Genomic DNA, 13909 nt, shown 5'->3' with positions numbered 1-13909 from the left:
TCTTTCTGTTCATAATTGCAACAGTCCACTTCTCTGCCAGACACCTCTTTGTATGACCTTGGTTCTCAGAGTCTATGGATGGCTTCCTGAAACTCCCATTTCTTTCCCAGACTCCCGCTCCCCGGTTTCTATGGCAAGTTGAGCAGCTATAGAGGTTAGCAAATATCTTAGCAATTCAACCTGGACTGGCGGACGAGCGTTGGGAAAGAATGTTCTTCCCCCTCCCGGACTGGTGGTGCTGGCTGGAGATGCGAGGATCGACAGAGGCCTGGCCTGCCTGTTCTTACTTTTCCTGTTGACAGGCAGGCATTTGGCTAGCTCCATGCCTGATGGGAGTTAAGATCCCTCCTATTGAAAGCCCAGTGTGGCCGGGACCGGACCATGGTGGGAGGACGGTTTTGGACTGGTCAGTGGCCACCTCACTGGTGTGAGAGACCAGTTGGGGTGGCCCTGGCTCAGGATTCCCCTTTCTCTCTCTGCTGCTGGATTTCCATCTCAGGTGAGAGCTGAGATGGCTCTGCAGATTAGGAGATATGCCTACTGGACTTGTTTACCATCTATATACCATCACTGAGTGATCCTTGGACATTAACATCTGCCCTAAAAGACTATCCTAGCGCAGTATGATTTATCATTATTCCGGAGCGGACTTGTATGCCCTTAGGGCAGTTCCTGCCTCATGGGCGCGACCTGTCGCCTGTTTCCATACTCCCCTTAATGACGATCCCAAGCTTTGGGATTCCGAGAGGTGGCTGGGCTTAGATAGGGGCCTCGAGTTAAGACATGCGAAGAGGCCCCTGATAAAATTTTTAGCCGGTTATTTTAAGAAGTTAGGGAGGGGGAGGGAGGGGGGGGTAGGGAGGGAATCTTTAACCGGCACTCAGTCTGGTCCTGTTAGAGGTCCTGACGGGACGGGGTCGGGGGAGGTGGCTGCTGGTTCTGAGAATGTGGGGGTGGGGCTTCAAATCCCCACGGCGATAGGGAATGGCAGCAGGTGTTTGCGCGGAGGGCCATATCAACATCTGGGATCACGCCCCCGCTATCTCCGAGCGGTGGCGCGCTCCGACCCTCCGGTTAGCACCCTCTTACCCGGGGATGAGGGTGATCAGGCCCCTGAGCTCAGGTTGGTCTATTTTAACGCTAGATCCGTAGTTAACAAAGCTCCCCTCATCCGTGATCTGATCGAGGAGGAATGTGCGGATCTGGCGTGCATCACGGAAACTTGGTTGGGTTCGGAGGGAGGGGTGCCTCTCACCGAGTTATGCCCGCCAGGTTTCCGGGTGCTGCACCAGCCACGGGCTCAGGGCAGGGGTGGTGGGGTGGCAGTGGTTATTCGGGAGACCTTGTGTCCCCGGGAGGCCACCATTGTCCAGATGGCCGGGAGTGAATCCCTTCTCTTGAGATGTGGTCCTCGGGTTCAGTTGGGCTTGTTGCTCACATACCTGGCGCCCAGCTGTGTGGCAACAGCCCTGCCTGGGCTGCTCGACACCCTCTCGGGGTTGGCGGTGGAGTTCCCCAGGCTTATAGTCCTGGGTGACTTCAACCTGCCATCACTGGGGGGGTCGTCGGAGTTAGCTCGGGAGTTCATGGCTTCCATGACAGCCATGGGCCTGACCCAGGTTATTGAGGGCCCTACTCACGAGGGGGATCATACTCTCGACCTGGTGTTCCTGTCTGGACAGTGGTTGGATGATCTGGGAGGGGGTTTTCCATCTATCACCCCTCTGTCATGGTCAGATCATTACCTCCTGAGGCTGGTTTTCCGTCATGCCATCCCCCGCCGCTGGGCGGCGGAACCGACCAGGTGGTTCCGCCCCAGGCGCCTAATGGACCCGGACCGGTTCCAGAGGGCGCTTGGGCCGATACCTATCACCCTTACCCACAGCCCAGTTGATGCTCTGGTGGAGGCCTGGGAAACGGCCGCCACCAGGGCACTCGACTGCGTTGTACCCATGCGACCTCTGATTCGGCGCAGATCCCGTTGGGCCCCATGGTTCTCTGTGGAGCTCCGGGAGATGAAGCGTCGGAGACGAGGTCTAGAGAGCGGTTGGAGATCCAGCCGATCCGAATCCGACCGATTGCAGTTAAGAACCTTTATAAGGTCTTATCTTGCGGCGATAAGGACGGCGAAGTCTAACTACTTTGCCGCCCTTGTCGCATCCGCAGATAATCGCCCGGCCGCCCTGTTTAGGGTGACTCGCTCCCTCCTTAGTCAGGAGGTGAGAGAGGATCCCTTGCAGGGACGAGCCGAGGAGTTTAGTCATCATCTGGCGGACAAAATCGCTCGGATCCGGACCGGCCTGGACTCTGACTGGGCAGAGTCTGATGTGGAGGAATCAGGCGGTCTTGAGCATGTTATCTGGACTGAGTTCGACCCTGTTTCCCCTGATGATGTGGACAGGATCATGGGGAGACTGAGCTCCACCACCTGTTTGTTGGATCCGTGCCCCTCCTGGCTAGCTTATGCGGCTCGGGAGGGAACACGAGGCTGGTTCCATGCAGTAATAACTGCTTCTTTGAAGGAGGGTGTCTTCCCTGCCGCCCTGAAGGAGGCGGTGGTGAGACCCCTCCTCAAGAAGCCTGCTTTGGACCCGGCTGTTTTAAACAACTATCGTCCAGTCTCCAACCTTCGCTTTCTGGCGAAGGTTGTTGAGAGTGTGGTGGCGCATCAGCTCCCTATGTTCCTGGAGGAAACTGATTATCTGGACCCGTACCAATCGGGCTTCAGGCCCGGACACAGCACGGAGACGGCATTGGTCGCACTGGTGAATGATCTCTGGAGGGCTAGGGACAGGGGCTGCTCCTCTGTCCTGGTCCTATTAGATCTCTCAGCGGCTTTTGATACCATCGACCATGGTATCCTGCTGCGACGTCTCAGGGGGTTGGGAGTGGGAGGCACCGTTTTACGGTGGTTCTCCTCCTACCTCCAGGGCCGCTCGCAGTCGGTGTTGACAGGAGGGCAGAGATCCGCCCCGAGGTCTCTCGTTTGTGGAGTTCCTCAGGGGTCGGTTCTCTCGCCTCTCCTGTTCAACATCTACATGAAGCCGCTGGGTGAGATCATTCGTGGTTTTGGGGTGGGGTATCACCAGTACGCTGATGATACCCAACTTTTTCTTTCCACCCCAAACCAACCCAGTGATGCCCTCTCCGTGATGTCCCGGTGCCTGGAGGCGGTTCAGGTCTGGATGGGGAGAAACAGGCTTCGTCTCAATCCCGCCAAGACTGAGTGGCTCTGCATATTGGCGTCTCGGGTTAACCATGTTATTCCACCTCTAACGATGGGGGGTGAGGTGTTGCCCCCCGTTGATAGGGCTCGCAACTTAGGCGTCCTCCTGGATTCACGGCTCAATTTTGAAGATCATATAGGAGCCGTGACCAGGGGGGCTTTTGCACAGGTTCGCCTGGTGCGCCAGTTGCGTCCCTATTTGGACCGAGACGCCCTACGCACAGTCACTCATGCGCTTGTGACCTCCCGTTTGGACTACTGTAACGCTCTCTACATGGGGCTGCCCTTGAAGACCACTCGGAGGCTTCAACTGGTGCAGAATGCGGCCGCGCGAGTTGTAATGGGGGTTTCCCGATACTCCCATGTAACACCTCTACTCCGCGAGCTGCATTGGCTTCCGGTTGCCCTCCGGGTGAAATTCAAGGTGCTGGTTATCACCTATAAAGCCCTACATGGCCTGGGTCCGGGTTATTTGAGGGAACACCTGCTGCCGGCATCAAACGCCCTTCGCCCAGTGCGCTCCCACAGGGAGGGTCTGCTCAGGGTTCCGCCGGTGAGAGATTGCCGGCGGGTGACACCCAGGGATAGGGCCTTCTCTGTGGGAGCGCCTGCCCTCTGGAACCAGCTGCCGGTGGAGCTGAGGACTGCCCCCGACCTCCGATCATTCCGCCGGGGCCTGAAGACCTGGCTCTTCGAGCTCTCGGGCCCAGACTGAGGAGGAATTTTTAATTTGGGGTTCTTTTTTAACTGACTACAGGGTTAATTTAATTTCTTTTTTAATTTGGTTCTTAATTTTTGTATTTTGGATTTTTAATTCCCTGTAAACCGCCCTGAGTCCTCAGGGAATAGGGCGGTATATAAATACAATTAAATAAATAAATAAATAAATAAATAAACCTTGACACTTGGATATTGTATATTAAACCAAGTTACTTTCGTTGGCTGAAGAGGACATCCTGAACATGGGTCAATAGACTGCATACATCTCAAACTGGTGGGATGTAGACAACAGTCTACATCTTCCAATATTTGAAGTCTTCCAATACTTGAAGGGCTGCCACAAGGAAGAGGGGGCCAACTTATTTACCAAAGCACCTGAAGACAGGACAAGACAAAATGGATGGAAACTAACCAAGGAGAGAAGCAACCTAGAATTAAGGAGAAAATTCCCAACAGTGAGAACAATTAACTAGCGAACAAATTGCCTTCAGAGGTTGTAGGTGCCCCATCTCCGGAAACTTTTAAGGAGACTGGATAGGTATTAGTATTAGTATAGTAAGCAGGGGGTTGGATTAGATGACTTCTAAGGTACCTTCCAACTCTGTTACTGTCATTGTACTGTCTGCTGGCAAGTAGTATCTGGATTAGAGATCCATATAATGCTTATTTAGGAAAGCATGAGCATGATTTAGGCAAAGCTGGTCTTTGGTTACAGTTATGGCATGCTGGCCAAAATGTGCCCAAACTGCCACTATTAATAAAGAATGCTATTATGATTAAGAATGATAAGCCTTTCTTTCTCTAATTACATGTATTATGCAACCATTTTGATTTATCCACCCTAATGATGCTTAGGAAGCTACTGAAGTCCTGATTATTTTCCCAGGCTTTAGGGCAGAATTATGGTTGAACACCTGCTGGATGTTTTTTTTAAATTGCTGTTTTACATTTATTTTCAATGTTTTATTATTATGTTACTTTGGGGCTGTTCACGATTCCGTCTTGGGTTTTGTATTTAAAAAAAATTAATTGTATGTTGGTCAGAGTTGTTGGGAGTTTGGCAGTCTTCAAATTGTATGCATGAGTGTTTGTATGCGTCAATAAATCAATTTTGCTGTTCAGCAGGTTTTGAAGAAATATGATGAATGAAAGTTTACTGTGCATTTGTTGATTTAGAGAACACATATAACTAAGCGGATAGGCTTGAAGTATGTTTTATATGAATATGAAGTGAATAAAGGGTTAATGAGTAAAATAATGGAAATAAAGTCTTAGGTAAGTATAGAGAGAAGGCTTAATAAGCAGTCCAACACTGTTTCATGGAAAGGACTGGAAATTATAATGGTATAGCTGTGAACTAGACTGATTTGGAATTTATTTTCTAATCTCATACCTTTAATTTCTTCTTTTTTTCTTTCTTTTCACGATCCTGTAACCCCTTTTATTGGGGTGGAGTCAGGGTGACTGAAAGGACCTGAGCACTTACTGACCAGATGCCCTTCCTGACACCTCTGCAGAATTCGCAACAAATATTTTCTCTTTGCGACCTGATAAAGAAACATCTGTTGCTGCATAGGATTGAACTCTCAACTCTCCTGAGTGTGAGGCAAGTGCCTTCATCTCTAGACCAACGCACCACTCTTTTTCTTCTTCTTCGTTACTTGGTTTTTGTGCTTTTTCATAGCCTTGCATACTCCAAAAAGGAACAGCACGATGGGTATACATGTGCAAGAGCATATAAAACTAGCAAGCATGGTGTGTCATGATCCTTCAAGAAGGAAATTCTTACTACAAGAACTACTTAAAAAAGGAAAATGACAGACAGGAAAAGGACTACGTGGCCAATAGAAGTGAATATCCTGTTTTCTGTAGGTATCGTGATTTACTGATCATTTGCAAGCCAGCAACCAAGTTCAATAACCACGATGGGGTGGTCACTGACCTCGAGCCAGACATCCTAGAATGCGAAGTGAACTGGGCCTTAGGAAATCTGAGCAACAACAAAGCTAGTGGAGGTGACAGTATTCCAGCTGAGCTATTCAAAATCCTAAAAGACGATGCAGTAAAAGTGCTACACTCAATTTGCCAGCAAATTTGGAAAACTCAACAGTGGCCACAGGATTGGAAAAGATCAGTTTTACATTCCAATTCCAAAGAAAGGCAGTGCCAAAAAATGTTCAAAATATCGCACCATTGCACTCATTTCACATGCTAGTAAAGTTATGCTTGAAATCCTACAAGCTAGACTCCAGCAGTATGTGGATCGAGAACTACCAGAAGTACAGGCAGGATTTCGAAGAGGCAGAGGAACTAGAGATCAAATTGCCAACATACGCTGGATCATGGAGAAAACTAGAGAGTTCCAGAAAAAACATCTACTTTTGCTTCATTGACTTCATTGATGGGAGTACCAGACCGTCTTATTTGTCTCTTGAGAAACCTATATGCGGGTCAAGAAGCAACAGTGAGAACTGGACATGGAACCACTGATTGGTTCAAAATTGGGAAAGGAGTCCAGCAAGGCTGTATACTGTCGCCTTGCCTATTTAACTTATATGCAGAGCACATCATGAGAAAGGCAGGGCTAGATGAATCAAAAGTTGGAATTAAGATTGCTGGGAGAAATATCAACAACCTAAGATATGCAGATGATAACACTCTAATGGCAGAAAGTGAAGAAGAACTAAAGAGCCTCTTGTTGCGGGTGAAGAAGGAGAGTGTAAAAATTGGGTTGAAACTAAACATTAAGAAAACCAAGATCATGGCATCCGACCCTCTCAATTCCTGGCAAATAGATGGGGAAGAAATGGAGGTAGTGACAGATTTTATTTTCCTGGGCTCCAAGATCACTGCAGATGGGGACTGCAGGCAAGAAATTAAAAGATGCTTGCTCCTGGGGAGGAAAGCCATGACAAATCTAGACAGCACACTAAAAAGCAGAGACATCACCCTGCCAACAAGAGTGCGTATAGTCAAGGCTATGGTCTTCCCAGTTGCAATGTATGGCTGTGAAAGTTGGACCATAAGAAAGGCTGAGCGCCAAAGAATTGAGGCCTTTGAATTATGGTGCTGGAGAAGACTCCTGCGAGTCCCTTGGACTGCAAGGCGATCAAACCGGTCAGTCCTAGAAAAAATCAACCCTGACTGCTCTTTAGAAGGCCAGATCCTGAAGTTGAAACTCAAATACTTTGGCCACCTAATGAGAAGGAAGGACTCACTGGAGAAGAGCCTAATGCTGGGAAAGATTGAGGGCAAGAGAAGAAGGGGACGACAAAGAAGGAGGTGGCTGGATGGAGTCACTGAAGCAGTAGGCGTGAGCCTAAACGGACTCCAGAAGATGGTAGAGGACAGGAAGGCCTGGAGGAACGTTGTCCATGAGGTCGCGAGGGGTCAGACACGACTTCACAACTAACAACAACAAAAAACCTAAGTTCAGAGATCACAAAAAACTTCACAGTTCAACTCTGACCTACAAATATTCTCTTTAATTGGAACCACATGTGGGCACCAAACATTTCAGAAAGCATGCATAATGGAGGCACTGATGATGTTACCTAATTGGGTTATGAAATGTCTGCAAGCAAGCAACCAATCAGGCTCTGAGAGTGTCAAGGCCTCCACAAATAAAATTACATCAGCCCCTTCCCTACTCCCTATTTCCTATCTTGATTTTCCTCTGGAAAAAGTTTTACCTGTTAAAAAGAAAAGAAAGCCCTAATTTTAGCACTTAAACATTTCACCATTATTTGTGATGCTCATGATTTTTTCCCCACTGCAAACTGGATGAGTTCTGAACTGATTGCTTAAAATAAATCTGATGCTGTTTCTCCTTCAGAGACTGTTAAATGGTGTTTAACAACATGCAGTGTTTACAGGTAAGAATGGATCACAGAATTTGCAAGGGGATTCTTCTTAAGGCCAGCAGGAGTTTAAAGAACGTAACACTTGGGAGAGCCACAGATGCTGACACTACACCCAAGCCCAATGCCCGGGAACATGACCCTCCATCTCGTACCCATCTGATTTCAGAAATAGAAATCAGAATTCAGGGCGGTAACTGAACACTTTGAATAGAATATTTGTAGTCAATAAATCTTGTCATGAGATCCACTACCATTTTCTAATCTGGGTAACTTCCTTGTTGCCAAAAATGTCACTCGACTGGTCCTGCCTCACTGCCAACCAGCTCTCTTCTTTGTTTGCCCACCTGTCATTTCCTTAACCTCTCTGCTCTGTCCTTGCTTGGTCCACCGCCTATGAATTGTTATTTGAGATGTGAAATTTGGACTGTCCAATACTGCAGCTACCTGGCTCCATCCGTTACTATTTTCTGCACACTTTGTACGTGCAAATGTCCAGAAACGGAACACCTGACAACAGGCTTTAGGTCAGGGGTCTTCAGACTTGGCCCTTTTATGACTTGTGGACTTCAACTCCCGTAAGCTTTACTGGCTGAGGAATTCTGGGAGTTGAAGTCCACAAGTCATAAAAGGGCCAGGTTTGAAGACCCCTGGGCTTTAGGTATACCATACACTATTCATCTTATCTTGTGGTTTTGTTTTTTTTCCTCCTGCCTCTCATGTTGAATCTCTGGACTGTTCCAGAGGATGTTTTTCTTCTGTAATCTCCCTGCCTCAGTCATATAATTTAGGGTTGGGGAAGAAGATACCCCGATGTCTTACATTTATAGCCCTTCTGCCCTTTCTCATGACTTCTTCCATCTTTTGTCTTATTGCAAAAGAAGAGCTGCAGAGTGTTTGCTGATGGCCAGCTCCGGAGCCCCCTGTATGGAAGCGTCCCTTGGCTATCGGAGAAGAACAGAACAGGGAATTACAGCAGGTGGAAGCGGGACCTAAGGAGACCTCCATGGTTCGGCTTTTGTGTTTTTGAGGTCTGCAGATTTCTCCAATTCCAACATATCATTTTAGCAACTGAAGAGAAGGAGGGTTCCCCCGCCCCCCGAATACAGATACCCATAAGTGGCCCCTGCTAAGCTTTGTGACCGAATAAATGGAAACGTGTAAAGTGCCACTTACCGCTTGACTCTCTGCATGCCTTCTCTGGGCTTTCTTGTGCCCTTTCCTGTCCTGTTTTGCTTGATTCTGGAGGGCAGTTCGCAGAATCCTCTCCTCCAGCTGCTGCATCTGTTGCTTTCAGCGTTTTCCCTTCGTTTTTTATTGAGACGGGAGCATCTACTCCCACTTCCAGCACCCTAATTGTCTCATGTCCTGACATCACAATCACCTGAGGAAAGATAGCGAAGCACATGAGGACATCAGGGCTGCAAATCATCAGTGCAATATAGGCAACGAACGAGGGAGATATGCAACGGGTTCTTAAACAGGGAAGACATTGCCCAGGGGCAGCGAATGACCCTGACTATGCAGACCAAAACTCTCAAGAGAGGTCTGGAAAACTTTCTGCCTGAAAACCAGGAGAACGGCTGCAGATCTTTGTTGACAGTGATGAGCTGTCAGACTGGATATAAGGTGGATAAAATGAGGCGGTTCCATTATTATTAACACTCCTCCAACTATTATTTTCTTTTCTCTGTAATTACTTTTGCCTTCCTGGTTTTTAATACTTTCAAAAAATAATTATTATATAATAGTTTTAGGTTGATTGCTTTTTTATATATCTACTATATTATTGGACCGCTGTACGCTGCCCAGTCACACTCCACAAGAGGGTGGCTATATAAATTTGGAAGGAAGGAAGGAAGGAAAAGAAAGAGAAAGGAAGGAAGGAAGGAAGGAAGGAAGGAAGGAAGGAAGGTAGGAAGGAAGGAAGGAAGGGAGGGAGGGAAGGAGATGACTTTTTCTACATAGGACCCATAAAAATCTTTTAGCAGCCGCACACCCAGCACATGGCTAAAGTTCATTTCCTCTTGCACACCCACAATCTCTCCATATAATATGTGGAGATCTCACTACGGCCACACTGAGCCAAATCAGTGCCTTCGCTTCGTAACCTGCCTTGCCAGTTCTTTCCTCCTTTTCCACATCCCTGGGAGGTCTGGGAGACACATACCTGTTCATTAACAGTCAGGGAAGCATCCTGTGAGGGCACAGTTTCAGTGTCCATGATTCAGTGCTGAAAAATGGGTGCTGCAACTGATGGGTCACATACTGAAAAGCAACAAGAGTAGTGTATTTGTATGTCAGACTCACCTTCAGCACCTCTTATTCTCCATGATTTATCCAGCCCTGTCAAAGCATTTTTTAAAAACTCTTTTATCTGGCTCCTTCATCCCCCTCTGATTCCGCTCGACCCTTCTATTAAAGGAAGTTCAAAATGTTTTGCCGTCTTAAGAAGTAAGTATACTTTTGATAGGATGGATTGTCCACATTAACCAAGTAATGGACCCATCGAAGGAAAGCCATTTCTCATCCTGGCATTCTGATGTAGTTCTTCTTGGCATGCTCATATCACAGGGTTGTGTTGTTTGCTTGTATGTCAGTTAGCCCACTTGGTAGACCAAACCAGAAAATTAACTCCACAGGAAGACAAAAACTGTACTTTATTGAAATAGGCAATGATAACAGAATTTTGCAACTCTGATTGTGCATCAACCCCCTTACTTTTTATATGCCAATGAATCAGGGAAGTGTTTGCCTAAGACACTTTCTAATATTATCTTGCTTCCTGCTTTTTGTAAGGTGTTTGATAGCCTTCAACCAAAGCTAAATATAGGCAATTCAAAATAGTTGTGTATTTATTGAAGAATGATATGGAAAGCTCCTGACTCCTGTGCTTATATGAGATTCAAAAAGTGACTGTTGACAACCCCCCCCTTTTCCCAAGTAGCCCTTGAGTTCCCATTGTTCCAAGATCTATAAACTGGATAAGCCCTTCTAAGAAGACATTGAAGAGCAGTATGCCATCTGTTGGTTGTTAATAAGCCTAATCGTTGTCCCTGTACAGTGCTGCTATGCTGTGACTCAGTATTTCCCAACCTGGACAACTCTGAGATCTGTGGCCTTCAACTCCCAGTATTCTTAGCAATTAAGAGCTGGCATCAAAATCTTTTGTCGCGTAGAGATGGCCTGAATTTTTGCAGTGCACTTACGGCGGTGTCTCCCAACCTGGACAACTTTGAAATGTCTAGACTTCAGCTAGGGAATTCTAGTTGTGGTCCACACATTACAAAGTTGTCCAGGTTGGGAAAGACTGCCGTAGCTGCACTGCAAATACTCAGGCCATCTCTACGTGACAAAAGATTTTGATGCCAGCTCTTAATTGCCAAGATATACCCTGTTTGATGTTTCAAATTCTCCTTGGCACTGTGACAAATATAGATTGCCACACAATTATCTGCATTTCAGCTGCTACCGTAACTTTAATTAACCTGTGTAAGCTTGGTTCATGTTTAGAAGGAAGCCATTAAAGGTGAAAGGATTATTTGTGGACATTGTGGTTAGAGGTGGGTAGAGCCTGTACTGTTGAAAATAGAGGGGAAGAGTTTAGATTTTTCTTCTTAGCAATTTTTATTTTATTCAAAAAAAGTTAAAATGCAAAACAATTTAAATTTAAAAAAATTAAAAACAAAGACACAATTCATACAACACATTAAAAAAAGAAAAGAAAAAACAACAACACATATACGCCAGCCCCCTGCTTGAATACTGATTAATACATTGCTACAATATTAGGTCCCACCCCTTGCGAAACAGGTCTCCCCAATTTTTTAAAACTAATAAATCTATTTGCAAAACTATTGACCTGTCATCTATATACTACATTAAAGACAAAATAGTTAACAGGGAGAACAATAATAATGAAAAGGACAAGATTAGTGTTTCAAAACTATTAACAAAATGTTATTGTAATCAACTTGTAGAACATTTACCACAGCATCTTACCTATCCCAAATCTTCCCAAAGGTTAAGAGTAATTCATCCTGGATCAAATATCCACATTTGTTTCTTGATACTTTTTCTTACCAGTTGTTGCCTAATTAAATATAATCCATTTCAATCTCCACAACAAAGTCCAGATAAAAGTGGTTTGCAATTAAGAGTAACAAATCCACTCCCCAATCTCCTCCCTCCTCTTAAGAAAAACTAGTTTGTCACCTCTCCATGTCACTGTAAACAAACGCAGACTTGAACTTCAGAAAGATGTACGGAATCAACTCAGTTCTCCATCTGTACAATTGATGTCTCTTTGATCTACAGCTTTCAAATCAGATTTCCTCCAAAGCTACATACCTCCGAATATTTTCCATGATCACTATCATCTCATCAAACATTTTTAAAAAGCTTTCAACTAAAAGCTGCATGCTGCCAAAAGATCTTTTCTCAGATTGCAGCCACTGCATGTCTGCACTCTGAAACATTATTGCTCTATGAAGCTCATCCAGGGAACAAGGAAGCCGAAGCAGAAGGAAACAGGAAAGGCATTTTCTGGATATTTCAATCAGAGATCAAAAGAAAAATTAAAAAGAAATAAACTCCAAGTATTTTGCAAATTAAAAAGATGCAAAAACCCTGTGGCATATTAATGTAAATCAAATGAAAGCACTTCACCATCCACAAGAATGCGGTGTTTCCATACAGAAAACGAACATTATGAATCAAAGGGAAAAAGAAAAAAAGAGAACAGCTAAAGTCCAGTAGGGGGTTGAAATAAATCAGTTTTCAGCCAGCCAGTCTACTTTTAAAGATATAAAGCAAAGTAAAAATTCAAAAAACCCAGGCATTCTTTAAAAAATCTGAAATGCCAACAGGAAGATAGATGCCCATGACTTTCTGATTGCTCCTAAAGGAACTGGAATCTTCAAATTCCCCTTCCCAAATGGGTCCATGGCTGTCCAAAAGTCATCTTGGGTCATTCCTAAGTGCTCCCATTCAAATCCAGGGAGCAGCACTGTCAGACAGCCAGTTTAGGCAGCAAAATCAGCAGATTGTTGGCAAGAGAGGAAAAATCCCCTTACTGTTCAGCAACCATCATGGGGAGGAGAGTTTAAAGAGATTTTTCTTGTGTCTTAGCTCAGGAAATAAGACAGGAACACAAAAGTCCTTTGTACCATAGGCCGAATTTATGTCTAAGGCAGGACTGCTCTCCCTGTTTCTAACCTCTACGTGATTGTAATCTGTTCTGGTAAGTTCCCATACTGTACTGAAGTCACTGACTGATTTATAGTTTTATCTATCTTTTTCTGTTCTGAGTACTTTCTTCCCAGTTATGTGGCATCTTACCCATTCCTCAGAAAATCTCAGAAATAATGACTGATTTTCTGAGAACACATTAGTAAATTCCTTTAATAACCTGAGAAGCAATTGTCTGACGTGGAAGTCTTAAATTCCTGATAAACACCTTATTATTTTTGAACCATAGCCCTCACCACAAACCAGCCGTAGGACTTATTAATGAATATAATTTTCCTTTTGTTGTAAGAAGAATCAGCTTTACCTTTTCCATTTTATTTTTTAACATTTAAACCATCCTCATTGAGTGGATGACCTATCAATTCCACTTCTTTCTTCAAATACTTGGATACTTTTTTCGGATTGTGCTTCAGACTGTTCCCCAGTCTTGCCTTGTTTTAACTTTCTTTCCTACTGTCTCTGTAGGTATGAACCAATTGTCCATATTCATCTTCCCATTTCTTAAAAATGTTATTTAAGCCCACAAAGCATTTTTGTGTAATTATTCTTCCTACTGCAGTTGCTTATCAGTGACTGTGCTTGGATAAGTTGCTTTTCAGGAACTCTAATCTATCTTAATAAGGGACGCAGTGGCTCAGTGGGTTAGGACGCTGAGCTTTGTTGATCAGATGGTCAGCAGTTTGGCGGGTCGAATCCCGAGTGCCTCGTAACAGAGTGAGCGCCTGTTACTCGTCCCAGCTTCTGCCAACCTAGCAGTTTGAAAACATGTAAAAATGCAAGTAGAAAAATAGGGACCACTAAGGTGGGAAGGTAACAGTGTTCCGTGCACCTTTGGCATCTAGTCATGCCGGCC

At 45.3% G+C, this 13909-nt stretch overlaps 1 protein-coding gene across 5 annotated transcripts in view; it reads right to left on the bottom strand.

Moving 5' to 3' along the window:
* POU6F1 (POU class 6 homeobox 1) overlaps positions 1-13909 on the bottom strand; it is a 46087-nt gene that overhangs the window by 14947 nt on the left and 17231 nt on the right. For 3 of the 5 annotated variants that reach the window (XM_081318360.1, XM_081318364.1, XM_081318362.1), the window contains exons 2-3: positions 9977-10074; positions 8983-9190 (exon numbers count right to left, since the gene is read on the bottom strand). In XM_081318360.1, coding sequence (XP_081174486.1) covers positions 8983-9190; positions 9977-10030 — 262 coding nt within the window. In that variant the 5' untranslated portion in view covers positions 10031-10074. Of the gene's footprint in view, positions 1-8982; positions 9191-9976; positions 10075-11294; positions 11655-11808; positions 11987-13909 lie in introns of those variants that run through there. The other 2 variants (XM_081318361.1, XM_081318363.1) reach the window with 2 other exon arrangements.

This window comes from Vipera berus (assembly GCF_964194415.1).
Source record: "Vipera berus genome assembly, chromosome: 2".
NCBI lineage: Eukaryota > Metazoa > Chordata > Lepidosauria > Squamata > Viperidae > Vipera > Vipera berus.
The sequence above is the reverse complement of the archived record's forward strand: the minus strand, read 5'-3'. Positions and strand labels throughout refer to the sequence as shown.